The sequence below is a fragment of the Leptonychotes weddellii genome, chromosome 4, assembly GCF_054177405.1.
Source record: "Leptonychotes weddellii isolate Sample4059 chromosome 4, ASM5417740v2, whole genome shotgun sequence".
Taxonomy (NCBI): Eukaryota; Metazoa; Chordata; class Mammalia; order Carnivora; family Phocidae; genus Leptonychotes; species Leptonychotes weddellii.
The window spans coordinates 169,922,222-169,940,586 of NC_138372.1; the positions used below are offsets into that span (position 1 = coordinate 169,922,222).

The following is an 18,365-nucleotide window of genomic DNA, read 5'->3' on the forward strand; positions in this document are numbered from 1 at the left end:
GTTTAAATTGAAAACCCCCAACTGAATCAATATTTACTGCATTGAAACGAAATGAATAGTAATAAGTCACTAAGCTCCCTGTCCTGTTTCATAAAATAAAAAATTATAAAAATGAGCAGAGGCGCAGGGAGGCCATCACATTAACTTTTACGGCACTTGGGGAGCTGTAACCGCCTGTTCTCATAAAATAAAATTCTAAAAAACCTGCCGGAGGAGACCTGCTTCAGCATTGCATGGGGAAGCAGGCGGGGCCCAGGGCCACCCCCACGGGCTCTCACCCAGAACCCTGCCTGGGGCCCACCAGCACGGAGGCCCAGAGGAGCCTCGGCTCCAAGCCGGCAACCACCCTGTCACCCCCAGGCCCACCTCCTGCTCTCATTTCTTGACCTAGCAATGGGACAGGGCGGGTGGTAGCCACTGGGTGTCCGCCACAGGTGGAGGAAAGGCTGTTCTCTGGCCGGGCCAGGGCCGGGGCCGGTGAGGGGCAGATGTGAGTGAGGGTGGAGGAGCGGGTCTGGCAAACGCGCCCTGTCTGAAAGCACAAGGCAGGAGCCTGCGCTGCCCTGCACAGGACCACAGAGGTCTAGGAAGGCCAGGCTTCCCCTCGGGAGCTCCAGGGCCCCCAGGGACACCAAAGCCTACAGGGTTCCTGGGGGCACTTCTGGGACAAGGGCACACAGTGGAGTCCCCTGGGGAGGGGGGTGTCTAAACGCTGCCCTCTGAACAAGGGGCTGAGACAGGCAGCCAGCAGCCGCAGGGGCTGAGCCCCCCAGACTCCTACGCAGGAAACAAGGCCGCATCCAAGCAGGTGACATACACAAGTTTCACGCACTCCTGTGGCTTGAGAACAAAGGACAGACCAACTTAAAAATGGGCCAAGGAGCCCACAGGGCCCTAAGTAAGCCCATGAATGAGTGCTCCGCATCACAGCCAGTCAGGGAAACGTAGATCAAACCATGGCGAGATGCTCCCACACGGAAAATAAGAAAATTAAAAAGACCATAACACCAAGCGCTGTCATGGGGACAGAAAGGGCACCCCCGCTCTGGGAAGAGCTGGACGCGCACCTTCCTGTGCCCCCGCGGCCCCCCTCCTGGACGCACACCAGGCTGAGGACACTGGTCTCCAGAGGGCCAGGCGGGAACAGCAGCCTTAGTCCGGGGTTCTCCAAAGCGGGACTAACTCACACGTCCACTGAGCGGAGAGCTAATAAACAAGTGTGGGGCAAACCACGAAAGACACTCGGCAATAAAAAGTGAAGTGCTGGTGCACGAGGGCGCGGGAGCCACGGGGCCGACGCCGCGGGAGAGGGAGCGCGCTGTTTCACGCATGGGATGCTCCAGATCAAGCCCAGCAAGTCCGCGGGGCAGAGAGAACAGGCATCCTGGGTGCGGGCTGGTGACGGGGAGAGCACGAGAGCACTCTGGGTGGCGGAGCGTCCTGACCTTAACAGAGGCCGAGCCACGCAGGTGCATGCATTCGTCAAAACTCAAAGAGCCGTACGCTTGGCTTCATGCATCTCACTGGATGTAAATTTTACCTAACAAAGCCCTGTAAACAAACATGGAGCTCTAGTGAGTGCACATACTGAGGATGAGGGACCAGGTGTCCCTGTCAGGGAAGAGTCACAAGTACCCCCTCCCCCCGCCCCAGGAAAGCAGAAGGGAGCAGTGCGTGGAGCTGGAACAGCGGTATCGCAGGCGTTCCAGGGCTCCAACCCAGAGACAGCTGTGTGTGCAGACGCAAAGATTCGGACTCCATAGGGCCTGGAAGCAGAGATGCACAGCCCCCATGGGACTCCCCTTCCACACACCCCCGTCACCCCAGGGCCACAAGACCCTCGCAGTGGGGGACTGAGAGCAGCTGAGAGCCACCGCACGACCAGGAGCCAGGTTCTGCAGACAGGTGGCTGGCTCCAAGCTGGGGGAGGGAAAGTTCCAGGTGAGCCTGGAAGCCACGAGGGAGCCACGTAGAAAGGGCCCAGGCCGCATGGGACAAACCCCTGAGGGTCAAAATGAATCACAATGAGAACAGATTATAGCCTATCAGATAAAGTAAGAATCTGGAGTCCCCACTGTTAGAAATAACCAAATGAATATACAAAGCAATGGGGGATAAGGGACAGTGGTTCTTGGCAGGACACCCTCTGGCTGATAAAAAAAAGGAGAAAGGGTCAGAAATCTCGAAGGGTCTAGAAGGCGTGGGCGAAGCCCAATAAGGAACGCGGTCCTCTGCACAGAGTCGACAGGCCTCTCCACAAACACCTGGAGTGACCAGCCCGGGCCATCAGCCAGGCGCTCAGGCTCACACCGGCACCAGGCAGCCAGACGCCAGGTCCCCCAGGCCGCAGGGAGGGGGCTGCCCAGCACTTCCTCAGCATGCCTACTGAAATGGCGAATCTGAGTCTCCTCACGTACACGGAGGCCTCTAAGCCCAGGGATGCTGTACGAAGCACCTGGCCCCTGTTCTCCAAATCGTCAGGGTCACGAAAGGGAGCAAGGCTGAGGGCGGACTCCATGACTGTAAAAGGACGCACCCCCAAACGCCATGGGGGCGCACTGCAGCGGCCAGTAAGGGGCACCAAGTCTCCACCCAAACGGTCGCATACGAACGGAGGGGGAAATGACACAGCAGATGGGGCAAAGTGTAAGTAGTCAGTGAATTTAGGTGAAGAATACAATTTTTGCAACTTTACGTACAAAAGTATATCAAAACGAAGTAACCTAAAAAAACTAAACGCAAGAAACCGAGCCGGCCGCCAGCCACAGAGCACATCCGCCTGAGGCAAGCCACAGCCCAGCCATGACCGTCTGCCAGCCTGGCCAGAGACAGATGCACGCTGTGGTCAGCACGGCTCTGGGTGGCCGGATGCCCTGCAGCGGGAGCTGAGCCAGGGTCACCCGCTGCTTGCCCAGCACGGCCGAGTCGAGGCTGCCCAATGGGCTCTGGGTATCACCAGCCCCTGCAGCCCAAGGCCTAATCAAGCCTCTGCACTTGAACCTGCCTCGCCTGCCGCTCAGGCTTCATGCTGTGAGTGCCATTTCCTCCGCCAGGGGAGACCAGCCCCCTCCCCGGGCCTGGCCACCTCCCGCTCACCAGCGCCAGGCCAGGGCGAGATGCACACCTCCCAGGCGGGCTGGACGTGTCAGCACGCTGGCTTGGGGACACTTCTGCAAGTGCCTACTCAGGGTCTGTCCCCTACTGGGCCACAACTTCCAGACAGGCAGTGACCTGACCTGGGGCAGCCTCCACAGACCTCAGACTGTGGCCAGAGAAGGAGCCGCTGGAGCCGCTGGCCTGGGGGCCTCCCCCTGTTCTGCCAGGGACTGACCTGTCCTTCAACAGCAGGAATCAGGGAGAGAGAGACCGCTCAAGTACCACCCAGTTAAGAGCCAGGACCCAAACCGCCCCCTAGTTCTAGCCCGGGTTGCAGGCCATCTCCCACAGAGCGCAGGGCCTAGAACCCCGCCGGTGTGTCTAGGGGCCCCTCGCACCAAGAGTACCACTGTGTAATCAGAGCCCCTGACCAGGTGGGTGGCTCTCACCTCACTCTCCTCACTGCCCTCTGAGGGGACCACGGACACGGAGGTGAGGACCAGGTGCCCCCTCAGACCCTGGCAGCAGCTCCCTACCTCACACAGGCCTGGACATTCCCATCAGTACTAGGAACCCCAGATGTGGATGGTGAAGCCCCCACCCTATCCCTGGCTGGAGAGGGTCAGGGGCCTGTGGGTTCTCCAGTCACCATTGAGCAGGGGCCCACGGGATGGGCCATTCGTGGGGGTCATGCACATGTAGCCCAGGCAGCCACACTTGGGCACACACCCGCGCCTGAGTCAAGCAAGGAAAGCCCCATGCGGGGCAGAGAGCTGTCCCCACAGCACCCGTCAGGGGCTCCTTCGGAAAAAGCGCTCTCCCTTCCACGGGCAGCCAGCTGGGCAGAACCCCAGAAGCATCCAGGCCAGGCCTTCCCTGCGTCTGACAGGAAACCAGGACAGCCCCGACGGCCCGCCGCACAGAGCAGGCCAGGCCTGGAGGGGGCATCCCACACCCAGACCTCAGCTGGCCCTCATGTGAAAGCAGCCAGACAGCTCTCTTCACTTGAAGTGGACACTTTCGTTTGTGACAGAACCAATTCAAAATCTCGCTGCGTTGGCCACGGTCACTCAGCACGTTCGTGGACAGTGGAAGCTGTGCCTGGCGGCACCCTTCTCAGGCTGCTGGGACAGAGGCTGCCCTCATAGGGCAGCTGGGGGCACGGGGTAGGTGGAGTCGGGCACGGTGAATGGCTTCCCAGGCTCCATGTCAGAGGGAAGGCCGGGCGCAGGCGGGCACCCCAAGGAACATGCCAGCCAGGTCAAGATCAAGGTCGGCCACGGCAGATGCCCTGGGCCCGAACAAAGCGGTCACACCCTGGGAAGGGGGTTTGCCAGGCAGAAGGGCTGCAGCCCCCCTGATGGATCACTACACCCCCGCCAGCCCAGTGGCAGGGCTCCAGGCCCCAACTTCACCACCCTCCCCCGAGCAAGACATTCTGGGCCCCTCCCCAGGCCCCCGCGAAAGGCGCTCGCAGCCCGGCCCACACCGACCATAGCTGCCCCACCCCTAGAGTGGCCTTCTCTGGGCGTCCTGAGCCCCCGTCTACCCTTCCCAGCACTGACCACCCCATGGAGGTACCTGCTTCACTTAACTGCTTGCCTCCCGCTGGGAGGGGAGCGCTGTGGGCAAAGCGGGCACCTGGCACAGGATGATGGCACCCCTGTCTTTCGGGGAGCCCCACCGCCTAGCACCAGGCTCTCTACTAGCCCCTCACAGGTCCTGGTCTGGGCTGAGCAGGAGGGGCCCATGTGTTCACCACCAAGCAGGGCCCTCGCCAGACACAGAGCAGGACCTGGGGTGTGGCCGTGACATGGGGGGGCACCCCCCCACGTGAGGGCTCACCCAGAGCTCCTCTCACTGCCACAGCCTTCAGGGCAGGGCAAGAGGCTGCGGGAGCCCCAGTTCCATTGGCCTGGTCAGGGCAGGTCTGGGGATGAGCAGGCACTCCCCGAACAGATCATATGTTGTGCCCCCCCCCAATTCCTCTGTTGAAACCCTAACCCCAGTGGGATGGTGTCTGGAGGTGGGCATCTGGCAAGGGCTCAGGGTTAGACAGTCACGAGGATGAGGTCCCCACGATGGGACTGGTGCCCCACAAAAAGAGGAGAGACACCGGAGCACTGTCTCTGCTGCGTGAGGATGCGGTGAGAAAGCAGCTCTCCGTGGCCTGGACCCTGACCTGACGCCCAGCCTCCAGAACGGAGAGGATACACGTCTGTTGCTCAAGTGTGCCAGGCTTCAAGAGCCGTGCCCAATAACCCAGTCTCGGGGCAGATGGACAGCAGAGGGGGCCGCGGCTGGCTCACAATGCCCTAGGGGTGGGCGTGAGGGGGGCATGGGGGACCCCACGGCCACCCCCGAAGGGATGCTGCCCATGCTCAGGCTGAATTCCTCTTTAATGAGATGTCACTTCAGAAAAACATTTCAGAGCCTTCAAAATCGTAGCCCAAACCTCGTCAAACCACCCGGAGATTACTTAAGATTTACCGCACAGACACAAAAATAAAATAAAATAAAGTAAGGCAGCCCTGCGCGCAGCAGGCCCTGTGACAGCACCATTTGTAGTCGGGACGGAGCGGCCTCCAGACTCATCTGCTTAAGCACAGCGGCTCCTGTTTACTCCGCGCTTTCGCGTCAAATGAATTTGGAAAGAGAAAAAAAGTGACAGGCAGTTTAGGGATATAAGTCACATTTCAGCTTCAGTTCAGATTAATGACCTTGCTGGAAGCTGCCGCCGAGGGCAAAGGCAAATCCAAGATCTGAGAACAAAACATTAAATCTTTGCTCAGCGTGAGCCTCAGCCCTCTGGGGCGCTCGCAGGACCCTCTGCCGCCCCCCACTGCACCCCACACCCCGGGGCTGGTCTGGGCACCAGTGGTACGAGGTCCTAGGGGCCCAGCCCGGCCTCCGGTGGGTCCTGAACCGATGCGGCCCACGGCCTCTGGGGCCATCAGCCACTGCCCCTGCATCCAGACAGCCCGAGGCCAGGAGCCTGCCCGCCAGGAGGTGGCAGTTGGCACCGCAGACAGAGCCCCCACATGCAGTTAAGAATCCTTGCCAGGAGGGGCCTGCTTTTCCCCTGGTCCCACCCTCCGGGGACAAGGGTGGCCGTTGCCCTGCTACCTCCACAGTCATTCTAATGCCAGGCCCCTTGTGGCGCAGGACCGAGCGTGGCAATCCCCCAACAACAGTGAGGGCTGTCATCCCTGGGACCGAGGCGGGGGGGGGGGTTGGGGGGGGGACTCGCCAAGGCCACTGGCCATTAGCTGCAGGGCGGTGCTGAGCCAGGCTCTGACCCGGCCCTGCTCCGGAGGCCAGGCTGCAGCGAGGCTGAGAGTTCTGCCCCCTGGCTTTCCTGCTTGCCCAGGGTCACTGGCGCTCCGCAGGCTCCCCCAGGAAGGCAGCGCTTCCACGCACACACCGCTTCCTCCCTACAGTGCGTGTCTGCAGGAGAGTGCGACCCGGGGCCACCCCATGCCAACGCTGGCACTCTCGGCCTTATTTCCCACCTGTGTTTACCGGCCCCCAACACTGCCAACTGAAGCTTCTAGGGCTGTTGGGGTCTGTCTGCTGCACCCCCCAAGGGTGTACCCCTCTGAGGTGGGTACCGATCAGGAGGTCCAAGGCGGGCTCACGGTCCCTGGGCTCAGGCCGGCTACCTGGCAAGAAGCCCTTTCTCACCACTGCGGCCCTGATCCCATGCTGACCTGGGCCCAGCCACCAGCCCAACCCCTCCTTCTGCCCAGGGAAAAGTTGAAGAACCTGCAGATGCACAGGGCAGAGGTCAAGGCCACAGCCAAGGCCAGTCGGCCAGAGCCTCCATGGGGCCTGCTGACCACACTGAGGCAGCCCCCAGCTCTGACACAGCTGAAGGCAGCAGGTGGGTGGGCACCAGACTGGCCGCCGGCCCCGGAGACAGGCCCTTTCTGCTGCCTCGACAAGCCAAGCCCAGGCGTGCGCAGCCAAGAGCGAGGCCAGGCAGCCGCAGGCGGCCGCTCTGCTGAGAAGGCAGCCCCCCAGGGCCCAGCTGACCTTGGGCAAAGAAAGCCCAGCCCGCCAGCAAACACACTTCCCAGGACCCGAGTCACTCGGGCCTCAGCACCCACCACACCCTACCCTGTAGGCCCACCAAGCCCAGCGGCCTGGTCCCCCAAGAATCCAGGGCTCTATGCTCAGCTATGTCCTAGATGCCTGGGGTAAAAGGGTCAGGGCAGACGGAGACCCCGCTGAGCAAAGCCTCCACACATGGCCGCGGCTGACGTGCGGGCATCCTGGGGGGGGTGGGGTTCAGCTGTGTCTGCATGCACGGGAAGGTTCTAAGGCCGACAGCACCCAGGAACCTGGCCCAAGCCTACAGCCATCGAGCACAAGCCAATGCTATGGGACCTGAGCCGTCTGGCACCCAGCACGGCCTGGGAGAGTGCTGCACACAGCCCCCCAGGGCAGCGCCCTAACTACTCCCACCCGCCAGACCCCCAGGTGGGCCCCCGTGCCAGGACACCCAGACAGCCACGGCCCTCCCTGCAAGGCAGAGGCCTAAGCACCGTCTTCACCAGGATGAGGAGCTTGTGGGGAACAGCAGCCGTACAGGGTTGGCAGCTGGATCTGGGCCCGTCCACTCTCAGTCCGTTCTCAGCCTGGCCCGTAGCATCCACAGCCCCAGGCTGGCCTCCCCTCACAGCCCACCCCATCCCCCTGACCCGAGGTCAGACCTCGCATGCCTGCCCACATGGCTCTCTCAGTCCCCACCTGCTCCCCAACTCCCACACTGAGGTGAAGGCATATTCCCCGTCCTGCTGCTGACTGGGCAGTTCTCCACCTAATGGGCTTGACGTTCTGGCTGGTTATCAGGTGGCTACTGCTTAGGGGGCGCAGCCAGCCACCCCCCTCCCCAGGAGCCCTCACCCCACAGGGCCTGGCTCCCGCGTCTGCTCGGTGACCCCCGCAGGGCCTAGCAAGCTCAGCACTGGCCCAGCTGAACCCAAACCCAGGGCTTCCTTGGCAAAAAGCTACCCTCCCCCAGCCACACCCCTGGGGAGAGGCAGGGCCTTGCCGGGGCTGGACGTGGGGCTGGAATGCGGACTGCAGGAGGGGAGGCAGAAGCAAGAATCAATAAATCTGAACCTCATTCACGATGATCTGGGGCTCTTATTAAGTAAATTAATTTAAGTTAATTTAGCTCGATCATGACTCCCGATCACAGTGATTTAGTGAGGGGGAAATTGCATTAGGAAAGGCCATGCTCACTAGATAGGAGAACGGAAGAAAATTAGACCCACTTAGCAGTGTGAATTAATATGGAAATAGCAGGTGTAAATTTAACCTTATCGAGAGAGTGAAAATTATCTTCATAAATTTGTAGAAATAGCCCCCAAGATACTTATAAATCTATTTAAAACAAAAATATTACAAAAAGTGCAGTAAAATTAATTTAAAATATACTTCCAGCTATTGCCTCCAGAAAAATCAGCAGCAGGGCCACGTTTAGTGCCACCTCGTGGTAAGGGAGGAGGGCAGTGCCGGGGTGGGCTAGTCGCCCAGTACACGTGCCATGGGCCAGCGGCCGGCACCTCCTTTACGGCCCCAGAGCCCGGCAGCCACTGTTGGCGGGGGGCTCATGCTGGGCTAGCAGGATGGCCCTGCCCAGGACTAGAGGTGGTCCAGCCCCTTGGAGCACAATGATCCCTTGCTTCACAGCCTCTGGTCAGAAGTTATGTGTCCTAGAGTGCCCACTGCAGCCAAGCGAAGGCCTACGTTCGAAGGAGCTCCCACACCGCTCCCCCAGGAAGGAGGCTCCCAGAGGGAGGCGAGGGGGCAGAGGGAGGGGGTCTGCCACTGCCTGGTTCCCACCTACCCGCCAGAGCTGTCACCCCCTCCCCCACCTCATCAAAGGAAGGGGCCACACCCCCATGCTGGGTCTCCTGAGGCCCCAAGGCTGAGCAGGCTCACGAGAGGGGCCCCCAACTTCAGTCCCCTAAAGCTGCTGCTCCAACTAGCCCTCCCACTCTGGGCCCGGGGCACCCAGGAAGAAGGGGGAGCTGCCCCCACCCTGCACGCTGTCAGCCAGAAGCAGCCTGGAGTAAGGCTGCAGCGCTGGGGGTGCAGGCGGGACCAGTGTGGGGGTGGCACGGAGAGGGCCACAGCCTCCTCTCCCGCCCCGAACAATCAGTACGTCACTGCTTCCAGAGGGCTGCTCACAGCCCAGACTCTGACCAGAAGTTTCTCCGTGAAGGGACGCCCAGGTGCAGCCTCAACGGCCTGGACAGTGGTGCCCCCTCGGCCGTCCCCTGCCAGCTAACAGCTTCCTGACAGCGGTGGGGGGCACACATGTCTGTGCACGCGGCCCACACAGGCTGGCCGTACGTCTGGTGCAGAGACTGATGAATGGAAAAAATGAGCCTGTTCCTCAGCCAACAAACCGTGGACCCGGCACTTCCGAGCGGCAAGCTCAGCCCCCAACAGGCCCCGGGCCTGTGGCAGCCTGGAGGAGGGCCTCCTACCTGGACAGGGAGAGCCGCCGTGCCCGCCAGGAGGGCAGGGACAGGGGTAACTGGGGGGCGTTGAGAGGAGATACTGGGGTCTTCTTGACGATGCGGTAGCGGGTCTTGATCACTTTGCTGGTGGGAGGGGTCCGCGAGGTGTGCAGACTGGACGCTGCGGAGAAAACCCACACAGATGTGGTCAGTGGAGGTCAGCAGGGCCTCCTCTCGCCTCCCCCAGGCCCTCCCCCTGTGGCACACACACGTCCCCAGGGCTGCAGGAGAGCTGGGCCCAGGCCTGGAGTCCTGAGACGCAGGGCAGCGGGCACACGCAGGGCACCGGGGACGCGCAGTGACGGGGGCAGGGCAAGCAGCAGCCAAGCCTCCGCGGGCCAGCCGACGAGGGCAGCTGGAGCCCCTCAGCAGGCAGCACCGAAGCCCCCAGACTTGGGGCTGGCCCCAGTCTCCAGCGCTTCCCGTGGGCAGCGAGGAGGGGACCTCGGGCGGGTCCGGGAGGCCAGGGGTGCAGAGTGCTCACCTCCCTCGCTGGACAGCCCCCCCAACAAGCTCACGCAGATTTATGTATCTAATCACCACTGTTTTCATAACATCTTGCAGGGTGATGAATGCCACAGCTTTTCTTCTTGCTGAATGTTTCATGCAATTAACAGGAATCTGTTTTGCCCGAGTTCCCTTCCACTTGATAGCCGGCAATTTCTCCACAGCTTCAAGGAATGTACCTAATTGCCCGGCTCTCATAATATACAGCTCTAAGTGCCCAGATAATTAAAGCGAGTGTGGCGTGGGACGCAGGCGCTAAAGCCTCATGACCCACCCCACGGCCAGCAGCCTCTCCGGAAGCTCCCCTCTCGGACAGGCGCTGGGACCCAGGCTCCCAACCTGCCTGCACAGCACCCGGGAGCTCCCCTTGGAAGGGAGGCTGCCAGCAGGCCCCCAGCAGTGGGTGGTTCCCCAGGGCCCCCACCACAGAGACGCCCTCATGAGGAACTGACCCAGACACCACAGCCAGGCGGCCGGGCCGTGGGTGCCAGACGAGGCCACCAGGAAAACGCACGCGGTCTCGCTGCTGGAGTGCCAGCACCAGGGTGGGCCCACGACCCTTTGGACCAAGTGTGCCTGGGGTCCAGGATGGCCCAGGCATGCGGAGGCCCCAAACCCACAGATCCGCTGCTGACTCTGCCTAGTGCCGGCCACTCCGCTCCTCTGACAGCATGGGCCGTGACCTCCGCCTGCTCCCCGGGCCCCAAGGATGCACCCTCCCAGCACCCACAAATCCCAACCCGGACTGGGAACCTCCCCATTACCCGCCCACAAGGAGCTGTTACGGGTCTACAGACAGCACCTAAAAATCTTCCTCCGGAGCCCTAGACCCAAAAGACCTCTCGCCCACAGCCAGGCCCCTGAATCAGCACCTTGGCCCACAGACCCCCCCCTCTCCAGGCTTGTCCAGCCCGCCAGAACCCACTGTACCCCGGGGAACACCTGGCCAGGAGCAAACAGGACGAGCCTACCCTGTAGGCACCACACCTGCACAGCAAGGAAGTGGCTGGTAACTGGCACCGTGCCTCCTGGTCCAGATGTCAGAAGAGCCCCTCCTTCAGGTGTCCCCCCACCCTCTGCCAGGGCTCCCATCCACCCACATGGCAAGGCTGGGACACAGCGTGGTTCAGAGCCCTCCTGAGTGCCCCCAGACCAGAGGGCCTACCCCTGCTGCCAGACCAAGGAGGATGTGGAGGTCCCTTGCACCTGTAAGGGGGTGGATGTGGGGCTTCAAGGCCCACAGAGTGCCAGGAGTAGGGCAGAACTCTGGTCCCTGGACTGGAGGCAGGGACCCACAGCAGCCGCCCACCAAAGGGAGCCATGACACATGCAGGTGAGGCCGGGCCAGACCCCCAGCAACAGGAGAGGTCCCCCTCCCCCACTTGTCTGTCTCTCCTTCATTCTCCCTCCCTCCAAAAGCAGCAGCTCTGGGGAGTCAGGGAGAAAAAAGCAGCTCAGCAAACGCAAAGGGCGACATGGCATCACCGGGGACACGTGGTCTTGCTGAGCGATCAAACTGAGCAGATCTTTAGCTCTGGGCACCCCACACACACTTGGGACATAGGGCAGAGCCCAGCATACAGTGGGGCATCAGTAGATAAATGTTTGCGGAATTGAATTTTCAAAGTCTTACAAGCAAGGATAGACCAAAGAAAATCAATAACAGCTTGTTCCAACTAAGAGACTGCCTTTAAGTCATCCAAGCCCCCAGCTAACCTCACCGCCTCCCTGCTCCTGCAGCCCTTGCATCTGGACAGCACACTTGCCTGTAGACCCCGACTGCGGCTCAAGGGCCTCCCAGGGCAGCCACCACCTGCCGCTCCGGGATGTAGGTGCCCCCCCCCCGAGCCACACAAGCCTGGCTCTGCAGCCAGATTCCTGCTTGGGGGCACGGCTGTCTCACCACCCTCATCCGCTTCCTCCTGAGCACAGGGAACCCTGAGCCTGGCCCAGCTCTGCTCCCCTCTTCCAAATGCACAACACTACCACCTCCTCCAGGAAGCCCCCAGCCCCCATGCCCAAGGGCCTGGACTCTGCATTCAAGTTAACAGGCTGCGGTACTTTTTTTTTAAAGATTTTATTTATTTATTTGACAGAGACAGAGACAGCGAGAGCAGGAACACAGCAGGGGGGAGTGGGAGAGGGAGGAGCAGGCTTCCCGCCGAGCAGGGAGCCCGATGCGGGACTCGATCCCAGGACTCTGGGATCACGACCTGAGCCGAAGGCAGCCACTTAACGACTGAGACACCCAGGCGCCCCAGGCTGTGGTACTTATAATACATTCCTGCACAGGGCACCTGGGGGGCTCAGTCGTTAAGCGTCTGCCTTCGCCTCAGGTCGTGATCCCAGAGTCCTGGGATCGAGTCCCGCATCGGGCTCCCTGCTCGGCGGGAAGCCTGCTTCTCCCTCTGCCTCTGCCCCTGCTTCTCTGCCTACTTGTGCTCTCTCTCTATCAAATAAATAAATAAAATCTTCAAAAAAAAAATACATTCCTGCCCAGTGCAGGCCTACCGTGAAGTCAATTTTTTGCTTAACTTACTGCATTTTACTTGTTAGTGCCCAATTACCATTTCTAGGAAAACACAGAGTAATAAAGCAGACCTCTCACAAGGCCGACTAGCATCAGTTCCTTCACATTGGCCTCTGTTCGGCCGCCACCCCCGTGGTCCCGAGAAGCGGAAGGGGGAGGGGAGGGCACAGCAGCCCACGCCCTGCCCCCACAGTGGCCTGCACGCCACTCCTGGTGCCTGTCTCTCCTCGACAGGCAGTGTGGACACAGGCAGAGGAAGTGCTCATGACAGTGACCCCAGGGAGACCTGTCCGGGGCGTCCCTGCCGAGGGCAGAGACAGAGATGGGCGGTGGGCCCCCACGGCCAATAGGTGCAGGGGGACCAGGGAGCCGGGACAGGAGGGAGCGAGGGCCCTGCTCCAGCGCGGAGGTGGAGCGGCTGGCATGGGCAGGCCGAGAGGCGCCGTCCCCACGGTGCAGGCGCCCAGGCCTCGCCCCGACCCTGAGGCTGGGAAGGCTGCCCCAGCACAGCCCGCCACCCCTCCCGGCTGGCGGACGGCCTGTGTGGATAATCATGTTATTTAGATAGGATGTGGGTTTAATTCCCTTCATTACAGACTCCCAGGGTTGTAATTTTTTTTCTCCACATGATGTATTCCCTGTGGCACATTTCACTCAAATCAAACCCTTCGCGCCTTTATTGCCAACGAGGCCCGGGCGCCGCGTTATCAGGCCCACACACACAGCCCTCTCCGCCCTGCCGTGCAGAGGTCACTTCTAATGACTAATCGATCTCATTAGCTTTCCTAATTAAAAACTTTACTACCGCAATGGAAGACAAACTACAAAAAAACTGCTGGCATCATATTTGAGTGGGATATGAGCCCATCTATCAGCAGAGCCCACACGCCTGCAGTCGGCCCAGGGGCCAGCCGCCCCACGTTCCCACGCTCAGGGGCCCTGCGCGGGGTAAGGGGGGACACATACAAGCAGGCCTGCTGTCAGGGAGGGAGGCCACCGAGGCCCAGAGTGCCTGGGACCCGTCCGGTGGCCGAGCCCCGTGTGTACCGCCCTCTGTGATCCAGCTTGTGATCCAGCTGCGGAAGCACGCAGCCTGCCAGCCCCTGGCCAGCACCTCCCAGGGCCGCCAGGCACTGGGCGGACGGCAGAGAAGGGAGGGCCACGGCAATCGGCAGCAATCGTCTGCAGCAAGCCCCGGCCCCAGCTCGCCCAGCCCCCCTCCTCGGACAAGCCACCACAGATGGCAGAGCCCATCAGACGGAGGTCACGGCTCGCTCGCTCTCTGTTAGCGCAGAGCAGGAGTTGAGATGGAGTTCAGATTTTTATGGAACTTCAAAGGGCAATAACTGGGTAGAAAATGAGCTGCTAATTTCACAACTGTTTAATGAATAAGAAGATAAAGACCTGCCTGAAGATGCGACCAGCAGGGGAGGGAGTGTCCAAAACGGGCCCGGCCAACCCAGGCCCACATGAGTGTCCCCTGTAGTATGTGGCTGTCCGTGTCTGGCTCCCTTGGGAAAGGCCTGCTGGGGAGGGGCAGGGACCATGTGTCCCAGGCCCCACAGCTTCCTGCCCCCCGCCTCCAGCAACGGGCCACAGATGGGAGCTCCAGAGCCCAGAAGCAGGCCAACTGAGCCACAGGCTGAGGGCACTGTAAGAAGGTGGCAGATCAGTCCACAGCTGGGCTTCCCACCCCGTTCCAGAAGGCCCTCCCCTGAGCCTCCGAGGACCAGGCCGCGTGAGGAGGCAGCTGGGGTGCTGCTGGCTGAGGCACAGCCCAAAGGCTCGGCCGCCTCTGGCCCTTCATCCCAGCTGGGGACGGGACCGCCGAGGAGAAAGCCAGTGACTGACACTCGGGCACGGGGTTCACCGGAATCAGCCATACGGGACGCCCAGGCTAGCAGAGCAGGGCTGCACAGACCCGTGTACGGAGCGTGCGATCTGCCTACGAACCAAGCTATGCTCCGGAAGGAGGGGCACCTCTCGGGGCCACGGCAGGGTGGTGGGGGAGAGAGACCCCTGACTGAGGATGGGGAGCCAGGCTGCTGGGGACGCCGAGCCAGAAGGGCCTTCCACTGGCCCCAGCTCCCTGGTGCACAGTCCGCTGAGACCCCCCCTCCCTGTGCGTACCGCCTGGTCTGCCCTCCACAAGGGCAACGCTGACACGCGGCCCAGGCCCCTCGCTGGCTGAAGACCGTTCTAAAAGGCCGCATCATGGCTCAGCGTCTCAGAAGCCACATCGATCACTCTTCTGCCGCATAAACCATCCTCCACTCCGGTCAGCTCAGGTCACAGCTGGCCTGTCCGTGTGTCATCAGCCGGCAGTGCCCCCACCGCCCGCAGCCCCTCACTGGGATGGGCACAGGGGCCCCTACCTGACCAGGACCCATGGGTGCCAATTACAGGCAACCTCCATACGCCCAAACTCGCTCTTCCGTGGTCTGAAAGGTCTTTCTTCCACGGCAGTTTTGGATGAGGTGCAACTTTGGCCCAGCCCAGGATCTGGCCCTGGTGTCCTCAACCCTGGGAGAGGGACAGGGAGTTCTGGCATAAGGCAGACGAGAGGGGACAGAGCAGGCAGGGTGTCGAGCCCCGGGAACCAGCCCAGGCCCCTCCTTGGCAAAGATGCGGGACGGCACCTGGCAGCGGGGCTGCTGGTGCACCCCGGAGAGAGGCCAGGAGGCCCCTGCGAGTGCCCGGGAAGCTGAAAGCTGACGGGGTGGGGCACACCCACAGCCCTCCCCCACCCCCAAGGCCTCTTCCTTGGGCACTGTCCCTCAGTGCCCACAGCCTTCGGGGCAGGCCCTGGCCATAATCCTGTTCTCCAGCAAGAGCAAGACTCTCAGATCAGCTGCCTGCTTACAGCTGTGACTGCACTGGATGGTGATCAGTGTGCAAAGGGGTGCACACCACAGGCGGGACCCATAGGAAGCACCCCCAGCAGTGACACCGCCGGCCTGGGAGGAGGAGGAGGGGCCTGAGCGGGGTCCAAAGAGAGGGGACAACATGGCCACAGGCTCTAGGCAGTGCTCCGGCTTCTGGCAGAAGAGGGGAGGTGGACTGGGGGGCTACTGGGAACCCAGGGAGGAGTTGGCTAGCATGGGGTCTGGGCCCACCCTGCATTGCCTCAAGGTTGGCAAAAGGCTCATACCTGCAGCCAAGGCCTCACCCTGCTCCCAGACTCTGTGCCACCCCAGGGACAGTGACAGGGATGGACGGGGGGCCAGGTGGGGCCAAGCAGGACAGGTGGGTCCAGACAGTGGGTGGGCAACAAGGAGCCCACAGAGCCTGAGCTGGGGAAGGGTCTCCAGAGAGCCAGTGGGGGGACTGAGCCCAGGCAGGCTCCGGGCACCTGGCTCAAGATGCATCACCCCGCCCTCCGGGGCCCTTACCTTCCCACCCTTATTTGACGGGGGATGGGGCAGAGGCAGGTGCAGGTCAGCCCAGACGCCCCTGGTCTTCTCGGCGGCAGGAGGTGCCCCGGTGTCCACTTTCCCCCTGGCCACAGGCAGGCCGCACAATGGGCACGAACCCGTGTGCCAGAGCAACCGGGCAGGACCCCGGTGGGGCTGGGGCTCGGTCGGGCAGCCCCTCCCAACAACGGCGGGGTTGCACTCTTGGGAAAACAGCTGCACAAACACCAACAGAAGAGGAAGCACACATTTCTGAGAAGCCTTCAACAGGGAGTGCTGTTCTCACATCTGAAACCCTCCGTGCATCTGAGCTGTTGCAGAGCCTCGAGCCTGGCAGGACGGCCGTGCCCACCACGAGAACCAGAGCAAAAGCCGGCAGGAGGTTCTGTCTGCCCCGGGGCGGGGAGGCTCTGCCAGGAGGAGCACAGTTGCCTGCACCTCTCGGCCGCGGGTTAGGACCCGGAGCACCTCCTGGGAAGCGTGGCAGCCCGGGCAGCACCTCTAGTCACAGCGAGGCCCGGCCCAGCTGTCAGAGTAAACAGTGAGGTGTGCCTGCCCCTCTAGACACTGCCCATCCACCAGGGCATTTCTGGAAGTGGACCTCATCTGAGCTGTCCCCTCGGTTACCCCCATGGTCCTGGAGATGGTGACACCAGAGCTGCAATTCGGGGTGAAAAGGGCCTGAGACTCCTCGGAGGCCACGAGCAAAGGCTCTATGGATGCCATTGCAGGAAGCAACCAGAAGAAAGGCCCTGTGGGGTGCAGGCTCTGGTACTTGGGTGCCGGGCAGGGGGTTCCCAGGATCGCCCTCCCACTCCCCAGCCCACTGAGGCTCAGGCCAGTTTCTGCCCGGTCTCTCAGGAGCTGCCAAGGGAGAGCTGGCCTGGGGGCGGCCTCAGCAACTCTGCACCCCACTCTCTGCAGCACGCCACCCAGCCCGGCCCACTCTGCCCTTGGCACCGGGGCGTGCGCACCATGTGTTGTCATTTCCTACTCACGTGGCCTGGCTGCCAGCGCCTCCAGACGCACCAGGGCCCTCACACCACAACCCCAGACCCTTCGGTTCTGCACTTAGCCAGGATGGATGTGTCCAGACGCAGGGCTGGGGGCCTCAGATGGCTCCCCGTCTCCGTGCTACTGGGAGATTAGCAGCTAGAAGGGGATCCTGGGGAAGGACACCAACAGCCCAGTCTCTACTGATGCTGGTGAGGTGGGGGCACAGCCCACACCACCTGCCCCTGGCTTGGGGCGAGCAGCAGGGTTCTGCCAGGACCCTGACCGACAGCCTGGCCGTCTCTGCCCCCGGGCTGGGCTGCCCCTCTCCCCCCCGTCCCCCAGCCCTACCACATGGCAAAGATTCAGCAAAGGGCCCCAGGCAACTGCATGGGCAGCTCGACCCCAGGAAGCCCGCTGGGCTCTTCTGCAGACCAGGGTACTCAGCCATGGGCAGAACCCACCCAGTTGGGTCCCACTCAGACAGGGAGACCACTGCTGCGAGACAAGGTCGACGTGGCGCCCACAGAGCAGGGCAGGCTCTGGTGACAAGAGCGGGAGGCGGGAGCTATGCTTAGCTCGCGTCAGAGGGACAGCCTGCTGGGCAGCCAACCTTCCAGAAAGAAAACACAGCCCGCGCTCACCACATGGCTCTCCACCCGGCCTGGGCTCACCCTGCCCGACTTGTGGCCAGCTCCCGAGGAAGCTGTTTGCTGATGAGGCCAGGCCGACAGAGCAACCCCCAAGGGAAGCTCCCCAGAGTTCTCAGCTGGGTGCGCAGCAGACAGGGAAGGCCTCCCGGCCCTGAGGGTCCAAGCCTTGTCCAGGGGTCCCCCGGACAGGTGCTGGGCAGGTGACAGCAGCACCCTCCATACGTCTCTCTGCCCCGGAGGTGAGCTGTACGGCACCCCCAGGGCTCAAGGCGAGGGAACCCGGCCAAGGGCACGCACGCTGAAGGGCCAGGAGCAGAGCCGTGCAGAAACCTCCTGGGGGCCTGGACCTCCCAGCTGAAGGGTTTCTTCTTTGTCTCTGGAGTGGCCACTGCCTGAGGCGGCTTCCCTGTGGACGGTTCTTTCAGCTGCTACTTTCCACCTTGCTGCGGCCTGGTATTCAGAATCAGTGTACGGCTGGGTTTCGTTTCTCTCGCTAGTCCGATGATCTTCGCCTTCTAATTGAGTACACAGTTCAGTGCACTTGGTGCAGGAAGTAGGACGTCTGGGTCCACACCTACACCTTACTACACCCGCGTGCAGCCTCTGAAGTGCTGCCCAGGGCCTACCAGGTGGCGTC

At 61.9% G+C, this 18,365-nt stretch overlaps 1 protein-coding gene across 5 annotated transcripts in view; it reads right to left on the reverse strand.

Annotated features, from left to right (window-relative positions):
* ZC3H3 (zinc finger CCCH-type containing 3) overlaps window positions 1-18,365 on the reverse strand; it is a 91,330-nt gene that overhangs the window by 44,548 nt on the left and 28,417 nt on the right. For all 5 annotated transcript variants that reach the window (XM_081816651.1, XM_081816654.1, XM_081816652.1 and 2 more), the window contains exon 4: window positions 9,600-9,753. In XM_081816651.1, the coding sequence (XP_081672777.1) occupies window positions 9,600-9,753 (154 nt within the window). The remainder of the gene's footprint in view (window positions 1-9,599; window positions 9,754-18,365) is intronic.